General features: G+C 34.8%; 1 protein-coding gene across 1 annotated transcript in view; it reads left to right on the top strand.

Moving 5' to 3' along the window:
* Positions 1 to 13141, top strand: part of LOC149776925 (uncharacterized) — a 33392-nt gene that overhangs the window by 2992 nt on the left and 17259 nt on the right. Inside the window, exons 2-3 of the mRNA XM_089941645.1 lie at positions 5711 to 6441; positions 9483 to 9634. Of these exons, the coding sequence (XP_089797771.1) occupies positions 5711 to 6441; positions 9483 to 9634 (883 nt within the window). The remainder of the gene's footprint in view (positions 1 to 5710; positions 6442 to 9482; positions 9635 to 13141) is intronic.

The following is a 13141-nucleotide window of genomic DNA, read 5'->3' as shown; positions in this document are numbered from 1 at the left end:
CAATTCATGCCTTGTTTTGGGTGTTCAATTCATGCCTTGTTTTGGGTGTTCAATTCATGCCTTGTTTTGGGTGTTCAATTCATGTCTTGTTTTGGGTGTTCAATTCATGCCTTGTTTTGGGTGTTCAATTCATGCCTTGTTTTGGGGGTTCAATTCATGCCTTGTTTTGGGTGTCTGATAATGTTGTGTCATCTGCATAGAGATCTGTAGATGAAATAGTCACCCAGTAAAATGGGTATGACATGGATAAATAATAAATAGTAATAGATCTAGAATCGAGCTAAATTGAGTCAGTGAACTTTGAAAGTAACTGGTTAAGACAAGAATTAGAGGACTCAGTAAAGAAAGTGAAAATTAAAGGAAGAAATTAAAAATACTGGTTATTGTTCTAAGGAAGCCATGAAGACTGCAAACCATAATGAACAATACTCAAGAAAAAATAACATTAAAAGTTTAAACTTCTGTAAATCACAGAACGAAAATGCCAGAGCAACATTTGCAGAGCTGGTGAAGAATGTAACAGTCAAATAGTAGATGAGAGGGATATTCTTGCAATACGTTAGGAAAAGTGGTGCCCCAAAACCATTAATTGTGAAATTTTGGCATGCAAATCCAAAGTCAATATTGCCAGGAAGAACGGGGATTTTAAGAGCAAATACAGTGTAAGAATAGTGGAAGATGTCACTCAGCAAAATATGGGACTCATAAATAGATTGACCACCCATCCAAAAATTGAATCTGTCTGGCATTACACTTGCAGTGTATATGCCAAAACAAAAACTAGTAAAAGGTAAAACTTGGACCTTTTTGATGACATCAGTAAAACAATCAATCCCAATCCAGAAGTGAGATAATTTTACATAGTGATTCTGGATACAGTTGGAAGTACAAAATTTTTTACTAAAAGATGCGAACAATTTTTATTTTCATTGATATATATTCTGATTTAGCAAAATTGGCTTTAATAGTGCTAAAACTGTGCTTAAATCTTGAAATGAATGAGCAATAGATGTTGTGTTGGTCATATATTAGTCATATGCATAGGTGTGTGTATGTGTATGTATATGTGCAATACATTCAGAAATATTCGACAACAGGTGGAGAACTTGTATATAATGGTTTTTATTCTTTTGGTACATGAAGAAAATGGATGAGCAAAAGTGTTTTTTGTGTTTTTTTTTATATAGCTTCACTATATTGATGTTAAAACTTTATAACTATACCAAATAGAACAGACGTCATGTGTCTTTACTTTAGGCAACATCATATATATACCCAGTGGTAATAATAATAATACTAATAATGAGGACTTTGTATAACGCCTAATCTTTAGAAGCTCTAAGCGCTTTACATTAGACAACACCTATAAGATAAAAAACATATATAATGATATGATTACAAAAACAAACACCATGAAATTAGAAAACTTAAAAAACATTCTGAGAATATTTAAGGTAGGAAATATTATTAGGTCTTTAAGTTTGTTCTTGCAGTCGAAATAAGTGAGTTTTGAGAGCACTCTTGAATGGGATCACTGTGTCTTTGTGTCTAAGTTCAGCGGGCAATTCATTGCATGTTGCTGGGCCCTGGTATGCAAAAGAACGCTGTCCATATGACTTTGTTTTCATAGTGTGAATAATGAGTATGCGATTGTCAGAAGAGGAGCGTAAGTATCTTGCTGGTGTGTACACATGGGTGAGGTCGGATAGGTATGTTGGACTAGAGTCGGTCAGTGAAACGTAGCACAGAGAACAAATTTTGTGTTTGACTCTGGATCGAAGCGTACATGACATTGTGCTACACTAATCACTTTCTTAAACATACTGTGGTTGTGAGTGTAAGAATGTATCACAAGGTGTATGCGAGTTCTTTTTATGATATTGGTTGTGTGATGCATTGTTATATAAGCTCTGTTAAACTTCAGCTAAAAAATAGAACTAGTAATGGATACCGAGATTAAAAAATTATCAATGAATGTTAGAGGTCTACAGAGTTTCATTTTAAACAAAAGAGATATTTTCTGCAGGGTAAAACAAAAGAAGGCTTCCATTATATGTCTATGGGACACACAATACAGCTGAGATTGAAAAATACTTGGAGGCTGTATGGGATTATAAGTGTATTTTTAGCCATAAATCTGCCAACAGTGCAGGTGTTGCTATCCTGTTTAGAAATAATTTTGAATTATGCTTAATAGAAACAGATGTGATGGTCAAGGCAGATATATTCTTTTGGATATGTCCATCAGTGGACTGAGATTTACTCTGGTGAATCAATATGAGATTTACTCTAGTTAATTTATATGAGATTTACTCCAATGAATCAATATGAGATTTACTCCAGTGAATCTATGAGATTTACTCTAGTGAATCAATATGAGATTTACTCTAGTGAATCTATATGAGATTTACTCTAGTGAATCAATGATATTTACTCTAGTGAATCTATGAGATTTACTCTAGTGAATCAATGAGATTTACTCTAGTGAATCAATATGAGATTTACTCTAGTGAATCAATGAGATTTACTCTAGTGAATCTATATGAGATTTACTCTAGTGAATCAATATGAGATTTACTCAGTGAATCAGTATGAGATTTACTCTAGTGAATCAATATGAGATTTACTCTAGTGAATCTATATGGTCATAATGATCATGCTGAGTTTCTTTTAGGAATTTGAAAGAGGATATTATTCTTCTGTTATTGTTTGTTGTGACTGGAATGTTGTTCAGGACATGGAGATTGACCCTTGTAATATCTTGCATGATAAACACTCCTTGGCTCGAGCAGCAGTCCACGACATCAGGAAGTAAGTTGACTTAGTGGATCCATGGAGAGCTGTCAACCCAGACAGTGGAATATTTACCTGGCAGTAGACAAATCCTGTGGAACAGAGTAGACTGGACTATCATAAGAATCAATTAGTTATTCTCAAGCCAAGGCAAAACACTAGAGATGAAATTTAAAGAAAATTTAAGCTGAAATACAGACTTTACATGCTTTAGTGAATCAAAAATATAACTCCACTATTACAAAAGAATTGAACAAAAAAACTGGCAGATTTAGAAGAAATGAGAAAAGAGGTGGAAGGTGTAATTTTAAGATCAAAAGCAAAGTGGTATTAGTCTGGTGTAAAAGATTCGATATGTTTCCTTAACCTTGAAAAAAGAAATTACATAACAAAACAATAAAATAGTGACTTGAACAAGGGTAATCAGTCAAAATGAGATATTAAATGACCAGAAAGTTTGTTATAAAAATTATACAAAAGCCAAAACAACAATAATGTACAAACTCGTAATCACTTTTTAAATCATGATAGAAAACTTTAAGATACTGAAAGATGCCCATGTGACGGTAACCTAACTTTTGAAGAATATGGTTTAGCACCAAAAATATGAAAAATAAAACTATCCCTGGATCCGATGGATTTACTGTTGAATTCTACAAATTCTTTTTGGAATGCTCTAGGCAGCTTTCTCTTTAGGTATCAAAATGCTGGATATGATATGCAACATTTTTCAGAATTGCAATCTCAGGGAATTATTACTTACATTCCAAAGGAAGATAAAGACAGATATTTCATTAAAAATTCAAGACCATTTTCACTACTTGGTTTGGCATCAATTGCTTCTAGGGTCAAGAAAGTCCTCCCTTCTGTTATTAGTGTCACAGTCAAAATGGTTTTATGAAAGTGAGATTCATTGGTCAAAATACAAGAATTTTGTATGACCTGATGTTTTATCTTGAGGGAAAAAATGAATCTTGTCTTTTACTGGTAGACTTTGATAAAGTTTTAGACTTGGTTGAATAAGACTTTCTGGAAAATCAAAAAGTTGTGTCATTAAGAACATTTATCCACATTTTTCAATTTGGAGATAGGCAGTTGCTAGGGAGACCCTTTAACACCCTATTTATTTATAATAGGAATTTAACTTTTTGCAATAGAACAAAAAAGAACACAAATATTACCTGTCATTTTCTATCATGAAATGGAGTTGAAATTAGGGCAGTATGCTGATGATGTTTTTCTATTATTAGACAGTTCTCCTTTGTCCTTGAAGACAACCTTGCAGATTTCAAACAACCTTTGCAGCAGCATCAGGTCTGCACTGCAATGTTTTTCAGTAAAAACTATCTGGATTGGAAATTAAAAATTCTCTAATGAAAAAATTTGTCTTGAAACTGATATTAACTGGTCAAAACTTTATTCATCTTTTTGCTGCTCTATGAAGTCCTCCATCACACAGAGACAGTGAACTGAATACATTATTTTTCAAGTGGAGAATAAATGTTACTGTAAACACCTTTTTGATGCACACAGATCTCTATTATAAGTTTTTATGAAATAAACAACACAAACTAATGATACTATTCTTTGCACTTATCTCAAAGATATTAGTGAAGTGGAAAAACAAATTGAAAAGTTTTTTGAAAGTGGAAATACTTTCCATGTAATATTCGAAAATACTTTGCTCCTTAGGCTAAGAGCAAAGAATAAGTTTATTTGTAAAGATCTGATAAGAACTAAGATACAAAAGCCAAAAGATAGATATGAAACTTGGTCCATGCAGCTTAGGTGTGCAGTTGGTGTAAATGAATGAGCCAACTCTTTTGTTTTGGCTGAACTTTGTACAAAAGACAACAAAACTGATTAGCTTTAAGTTTGGATTTCTAAATAGAACTATAATTGCCAACAAATGAGATTTTGAAACAGTTTAAGTGATAATGATAAATGCACCTTCTGTAAGGAGGGAACACAACAAACTGAGCACTTACTCTGTGACTCTTCAGTTACGGAACATTGTGGAGTGGATCTTACCTCCCAGATTTTAAAATTACACAGAAAGATGTCCTTATGGTAAATACAAACTTTGATGATCTTATCAACTTTCTAGATTTCCTTGCAACATATGTCATATACAGATCATGTGCATGAAAAATCACAAATCTCACCTGTTGTAAAAGATGTGTTTTATTGTGCAAAAGGCTGGAAAAATGTCTTGTCAAAGAGCATAACAGAAGTAATGTGTTGAAGAATAAGTGGACACTTTTTTTCAGCTATTGGTTTAATTTCTTAGTTTTTCTTTACTTTCACACAGAAAAAACCAAACAGGCAATGTAAAACACCTTGAGGTTTGTTAATGATTGGTTGTTTTATGTACAATACATGTGTGTGTGTGTCTAAGTAAAGGAACATGAATAAAGATCAGGATGGAAAATAATTTTAAGGTAATGCCCCATACACCTGGTCAGGTGGTGATGTAGGGGAACATGTAAAAGCCTGAACTCAAGTTCAATAAAAAATAAAAAAAAGATTTGAGCTATGTACTCAGTACATAAATGTTGCAGGTTCAGACAGAGCTTTGTTTACGGATATGTATTCAGCCATATAAATATGAAGTAAATGATTTAATTAAAACATTGGTAAATTTCATTTTGCACAAAAGGATTTCATGATCAGCCATGTTAAAAGCTTTCATTAAATCTACAAATGCGCATCCTACAAAACTAGAAGTACTTTTGTAAGGAATGTTGACTTACTTTATATACTTTTGTAAGGAATGTTGACTTACTTTATATAGTTTTAGTGAAAGAACTGCATTAAGATTATTTTTTATCATCTAATTCAGTCTTTCAAAATGACTTATTTATTCTAATTTGCAAAGACGACAAGATGTTTAATGTGTTCTTTCATTTCCTTACAGCTTGCCCTAGTGGCTTTAACAACAGAAATTCAGAAAGATGATGGCATCTCATTGCCCAAATGGAATTTCAAAAATCACAATGAACATTGGGATGCAAAGGAAAGACTGTCAACTCAAACAGAAAGGGAAGACAACCAAGTTATTCCAGTTAATATTCCATCCAACTTAGTACAGAAAATGGAGGACATTGTCATGACAATTCCTGTTGCTATGATAGATGTACTGAATAGTATTAAAGGAAATTCACAGAACATTTATTTTAAAAAATTACATTTGAATTGCTTGTTAAATTATTTTAATGTTGCATTATTAAGAAATTTGAAATGTATAAAGCGTTGTGATGAATGGTCCAGAATAAAATTTCAGAGACACCTGGTTCAAAAAGCTAGATCAAAATGTAAACATGGCAATCCAAAATTGAAATACTGCTTTGAAAACTTGAATAGTCGACGGAAGAGGAGTTTATCAAATTCTTTTACATTCAATGACAACAACAGGTTGTCACATTCATCAAAGGAAAGAAAGGGTAGCACCAGTTTTAGGAAACCAGTAAGTAGATTGGTTGCCAAGACATTGGCAGATGACCCTGATGCAATGGAAAACAAAGTGACAAACAAAGAAACAAGTCATTCTAGAATACCGACAAAGCATGACTCTGCTCATCGTCATATATCATCAAAATTTGATAACTTCAAGTACAGGCAACTAGGACACCAGCTAGAACTAGAAAGGTATGGAAAATACACATATTTTTGCTGATACTTAAATTTGTGGCTTGTTCCAACCAAGAAATTCACGATTATATTGGTAATCCATGAAAAATAGTGGATTGTTGTTAAAAATTAATTTTGATGTCTACTAGAAGAGCTTATGGGATGGTCTGATTTCTGTCCTTCATCATCCATTAGGACAAGTTAGTTATGGCCACTCCTCCTAAAGTACTTGGAGGAATGCCATGAAACTTTACAGACACATTAATTCCATGGTCTAGTTGGTCCTAAATGAAACTGCAATCAATATGGCTGACATAGTGGCCATCTTTAAAATCTTATAGCTACTCCTGAATTGATGGCCTTATCAACATGTTTTTTTCTTCTGAAAAACTACTTATGATGTCTTGTTAACCAAAATATAAATGGTGCCAAGCTAATGTCCAGAATGGCCACAACAGCAGTCTTCTCCAAATTCTTGTTATCACTACTCACCCTGAATTGAAAGTCATATTGTCATCATGATACCTTACTTGCACATCCAATATGGCCACCACAGTGACCATCTTGAAAATATATTTTTGCTACTCCTCCTCAGTGGATGATCATATCAACTTGGAATTTTACTAAATGACTTCTTATGATATCTAGTTGATCCTAAATAAAAATAGTGAAACTAAGTCAATATCTGGCTTCCTCAGTGGCCATCTTGAAAATCTTGTTATCACTTCTCCTGAATGAATGGATTTTCACTGAAGGACTTCTTGTTGTATTGGTAATAATGAAAATGATGCTGATCAGACTTTCGACAGGGCTATAACAATGGCCAGCTTCAGAAACTTGTTATCACCATTTCTTCATGATGACTGGTCATATTGATATTGCGATTTCACATAATTACTTTTTATGGTGTGTAGTTGGTCGGAAATGGAAATAGTTCCAATCTAATATTCAGTATAGCCACCATGGCAACCATCTTTAAAATCTTGTTATGAATACATATCCAAAACAAATGTTATGTCAACATGGGCTTTCCATCAGAAGACTTCTTGTTGGTCCTAAATGAGGTCTTGTTGGTTCTCACTGAAAATGGTGTCAGTCTGAAAATGGTGTCAGTCTGATATGCAAGATGCCCACCAACTCATCCAATTTGAGAGTCTTGTTATTGCTAAAGAATATAATTATTAGATATGTTTTGGGCACACAGCAGTTAAAAGGAAGAAATGGTCTCGTCTTGAATTCCTGTAGATTCATTTTGGCATGTATAGCAAAAGTCCCTTAGAAGGACTTTTCTTTATGGTTAATTAATATGGAAAAAGCTTTGTGAAAAATAGCAAATGTATTTGGGGGAGGATAACTCTGTTCAACTGTCTCCTTGTGTCTCTCACTTTAAATAAGTGATTCAGCAGACTGAATTTACCCATGATTCTAAGCAGTTATTCAGAGGGTCTCTCTTACACTTCCTGCACATTGTAGACCTTCAAATACTAGTATTAGATCCCCAATATTATCAGGTTGTCTGCATCATGTGGACCCTAAGTAACTAGCCCTAAACCATCAGTTTTAAGAACTGTTAGAGCTTGAAATCTACAGTATCCTTAACAAGTTATAAGAAGAAAACCCAACTTGAAAGGTTGGTTATTACAGGAACAGAAATAAAGAACTTTCATATTTGAAAATTTAGGAAGATAATGTGAAAATGTAGATGAAACCAAAAGATAGTAACACTTATAGTCAGAAAGATTAAGTTTCCCTTGAATATAATGACTTTATCTCCATTAATGAACTCCAGATCATCTCACCAGGAAGCCCCGAATATTCTTTCAAGATTTCCAAGTTATGGAGACTGAGGTGGGTAGACACACACACACACACACACACACTGGTTGCCCAACAAATTTTACTGGTTGCTTATTATTGCAGCTGCCCCCAAGATTGCTCTAATCAAATTATGTACAAACTTTTGTCATGTATATAGCTAGTCTTAGTTGCACACAAAACTCATAGCTCAACATCAGTCCTGCTCATGGAAGGGGTTGTACACATATTTAATCTATTTCAGGTCAGCAAATAAAAAAGAATTGAATGATTGCCCTATTTGCACTGTCTTTTTGTCTATCAGCTTTCTAGTAGTTGTCCTCTCTGACCAGTAACTTGTCCAAATTTTATGTTTAGCTGAGTTTACATTATTATGGTTGTCATTAATACTATTAATCCAGCGTGTAAGGGAGGAAATAAGATTTCCATTAGAGCCTTCTTGAAAATCTTGTTACCCTTTCTCATGGATGTAAAGTCATATTGAAACAAGGTTTTCACCACAGCAGCCATCTTGAAAATCTTATTATTATTATTCCTCCAGAATGGGAAGTCATATCAGCTTGAGGACTTAATTGGAAGGCTTTTTGTGGTGTCTAGTTGGTCTTTATTAAAAACAGTGCCAATCTGGTATACAGTGTGGCTACCACAGAGGCCATCTTGAAAATCTTTCACTACTCCTCATTTATTATTGGGTCTTCAAATGATGTCTGACTGATACTAAATAAACATGATACTGATCTGACATCCAGTATGGCCATGATGGTAGCCATGTTGTAAATCTTGTTATTGCTATTCCTTTTAAATGGAAAGTCCTATGGAAATGATGTTTTTACCAAAAGTTTAATTATGATCTCTGGTTTGTTCCAAATGACAGTTATGCTAATTTGACCTCAAACATGGCTGCCACAATGAACATAATTGAAAATCTGGTCACCACTTCTCCTGAATGGATGGTCATATTAACATGGGGATTTCACTGAAAGTTTTATAATGGTGTCTAGTTTGCCCTAAATAAAAAATGGGGCTGATGATCCTACATTCAGCATTATGCAGTTAAAAAGTCTTGTCTTGAGAGACTCTTATTTTCTAGCCTTGTTTACTTTCACTTTGAAAGACAAAATATTTTAATTTAAAAATGAACAGCTTGCAAAATGAAGATGAATATATTGAATTTATTTATATGAGGAACATTTTAAATTTTAGTAGAATGTTATTATTATAAAGAATGCTTTGTGTTTGAACAGATCTAAAGATCCTCAGTGGGCCTTCATATGTATGGTGGGACTAATGCTCCTTCTAGCAATTTGCTGTTACTGCTGTAGACTGTCACGTATAAACAGAGAACATGACATCCATGTGGATTTTGATCAGAGTTTCCATTATGTTTCACTTAAAGGTAATTTTTTTATAAAAAATATGCCATGCCTTCTAAGTTTACTGTGACCAGTTTGGAAGTGCCATATATACTCACATATAAGCCAGTTGCAAGTTGGAGTCTTTTACTGTCTTCGCCCATTCTGTTCAGTAGGAAAATTTGACTGTTGCGTATCATTTCCTGATAATAAATAAAGTACTGACACAGTATATTTGTATGAAACTTTAGGCATGTCATGATGTGTACCCAAAAATGATCCTTATTTATGGGGGCGATGGGTAACCTTTGAGGTCAGTGTTGCTGTAGCTGTTGCTAAAAATAGATTTTCCTACTGAATTCCATTCAGGACCAGAATGTAAGTATTTGTCAACCGATTTTAACAAAACTAGCCACATAAGTTATAATTCTTTTACCTAAGAAAGAGCCCTGTTGATAAGGGAGTGTGGCTTGAAGATCAAAGTCTTTGTTATTTGAAACTTATTTAGACCCTGCATTTTTATTTCTGGAGAGTAATCAAACTTTTTTTTTCCTATGGTCCACACCCAAAACTCCGAACAACTCAATTCTTGGAAAATTTTAGGTCAACAGCAAATCCCAAACTTGGTAGATTGCCCTACTGTATACACTTGCTTGTAGGTTGAGTCCAACTGCAAACAATATAGACCCTGATCTGCTATTACATAATGTAGGAGCAGATCCGGGTCTGTGTTGTTTGTTCTACTGGTTACTCCTAACAGACTGTATTGAACCAGATCTGTTGATGCAGTATACGATGGCAGATTTGGATCTGTGCAAGTTGCATTTGGACTGGATGTTGAAGTGAGTATTTATGGTAACAGCACTGTTGGAATAGTGTCTGTTAGTGTCTTTCCATGTGTGCTCAAGGTACCTTACAAAAACTACAACTAAGTAACTAACCTTACGCTGGCAGGGTATTGTGTGCCATTTTATTTTTGTTATTTTTTAGAAGTAAATGTAGTCATGGTGTGTATCATTGACAGAAAAATGTTTAAAGTCACAGAGTAATATTGAGATTTCAGTGGGTACATGTGTATTTGTTTGTATACATATGTATTTGTTTGTATACATGTGTATTTATTTGTATACATGTGTATTTGTTTGTATAAATGTGTATTTGTTTGTATACATTTGTATTTGTTTGCATACAAGTGTATTTTTGTGCACAAGAACACAAGCTTTTTATATTTTTGTATTTGTATACAGAAATAATACTTCCAAAATGTTTTTCAAATTCCTATGTGTTAATGTTTATATTTGTTTATTAACATGTTTGTATGAGCACATATCAGCACTATGTAATAGCACAGTTTTATTCAGGTTTCCTTGTGGAACCGTATCATGAATAGGAATTAGATCCCAACCTAATAACTGTTTCCTGTCAGTTCTCCCTCACTCTAACATTGTGGTCTGTAACTGCTCAGTTCTTTCTCACTCTAACACTGGGGTCCATGACTGCTCAGTTCTCCCTCACTCTAACATTGGGGTCCATTACTGCTCAGTTCTTCCTCACTCTAACATTGGGGTCCATAACTGCTCAGTTCTTCCTCACTCTAACATTGCAGTCCATAACTGCTCAGTTCTTCCTCACTCTAACATTGCAGTCCATAACTGCTCAGTTCTCCCTCACTCTAACATTGCAGTCCATAACTACTCAGTTCTCCCTCACTCTAACATTGGGGTCCATAACTGCTCAGTTCTCCCTCACTCTAACATTGTGGTCCATAACTGCTCAGTTCTCCCTCACTCTAACATTGGGGTCCATAACTGCTCAGTTCTCCCTCACTCTAACATTGTGGTCCATAACTGCTCAGTTCTTCCTCACTCTAACATTGGGGTCCATAACTGCTGACCACATCATGTATCAAACTGTTGTTTAAGATGAAAGTCTGAAAACTCTAATAAAGCATATGTTTGGTGGGTGGAGGCACATGGAGAAGGAAAATGCCTTACTCACAACAGTAATTGGATGTGCACAAATTTTTAATTGTTGCATACACTGTCATGGTCAAATGATTGGATTTATAAAATAGAGATGTATTGAAACTGAGTTTTTTTCTCAAGTCTGTAATCTTCATACATTTGATAGATCCTCATCTCAGGATAATTGTTAGAAAATAGACAGCTTTGAATATATTTCTCAATCATATTATAGGAATACAAACCTGCTACCTCCTGAATCTATCCCTGCTAAAAAATTAAATCATATAGATACAGAGCATGTTACATCCCCTGCTGCTGCTAGGCATCACCAGTATTTAAGCTTCATTGTCAGACAGTCAACATTGTACAAAAAGACATCCAGTCAATCCATGCCAGTATCAATGTGAATATTAATCATCCATCCGGGAATTTGGATTAATATTGTGTATTCTGTTACAAGCTGCTAAATGTTTACAATGTTTATCACTTTCTCAGACCTTATCTATCGTTGTACCCGCATGGTACAACATCCTATCATTGATGCATGTTGTGATTCACAGTTTTGCACACTCTGTCTGTTGTTTGTTCACCCATTTAGTAATGGCTGTTGTTTTAGCAACTTGTTAGCATGCATTGTTAATTTAGACGTACTTTTTGCATTTCATTTTATGGCTTTATCTCTACAGTTATGGGGATCTTAGTGATATAACCATTTGTCTCTCCAGGCCTATGGCTTTATCTCTACAGTTATGGGGATCTTAGTGATATAACTGTTTGTCTCTCCAGGCCTATGGCTTTATCTCTACAGTTATGGGGATCTTAGTGATATAACCATTTGTCTCTTCAGGTCAGTGGCTTTATCTCTACAGTTATGGGGATCTTAGTGATATAACCGTTTGTCTCTCCAGGCCTATGGCATTATCTCTACAGTTATGGGGATCTTAGTGATATAACCGTTTGTCTCTCCAGGCCTATGGCTTTATCTCTACAGTTATGGGGATCTTAGTGATATAACTGTTTGTCTCTCCAGGCCTATGGCATTATCTCTACAGTTATGGGGATCTTAGTGATATAACCGTTTGTCTCTTCAGGTCTATGGCTTTATATCTACAGTTATGGGGATCTTAGTGGTATAAATTTTGTCTCTCCAGGTCTATGGCTTTATCTTTACAGTTAGGGGATCTTAGTGATATCACCATTTGTCTCTCCAGGCCTGTGGCTTCATCTCTACAGTTATGGGGATCTTAGTGATATCACCATTTGTCTCTCCAGGCCTATGGCTTTATCTCTACAGTTATGGGGATCTTAGTGATATCACCATTTGTCTCTCCAGGCCTATGGCTTTATCTCTACAGTTATGGGGATCTTAGTGATATCACCATTTGTCTCTCCAGGCCTGTGGCTTTATCTCTACAGTTATGGGGATCTTAATGATAGATCCATCTGTCCAGCGATGCCCACAACCTACAGTATGGCTGGTACTACACCAACTGAACTGCCTTCGGCATAGCCAGTATCAGTACGAACCATACTCCCAGCAAATCAGCCATCCATACCAGTATGACATATTCATTTAGCAGAGGTGGC

Source organism: Sinohyriopsis cumingii, chromosome 18 (assembly GCF_028554795.1).
Source record: "Sinohyriopsis cumingii isolate HCF-2022 chromosome 18, ASM2855479v2, whole genome shotgun sequence".
NCBI lineage: Eukaryota > Metazoa > Mollusca > Bivalvia > Unionida > Unionidae > Sinohyriopsis > Sinohyriopsis cumingii.
This window is presented reverse-complemented; position numbering and strand designations above follow the sequence as displayed.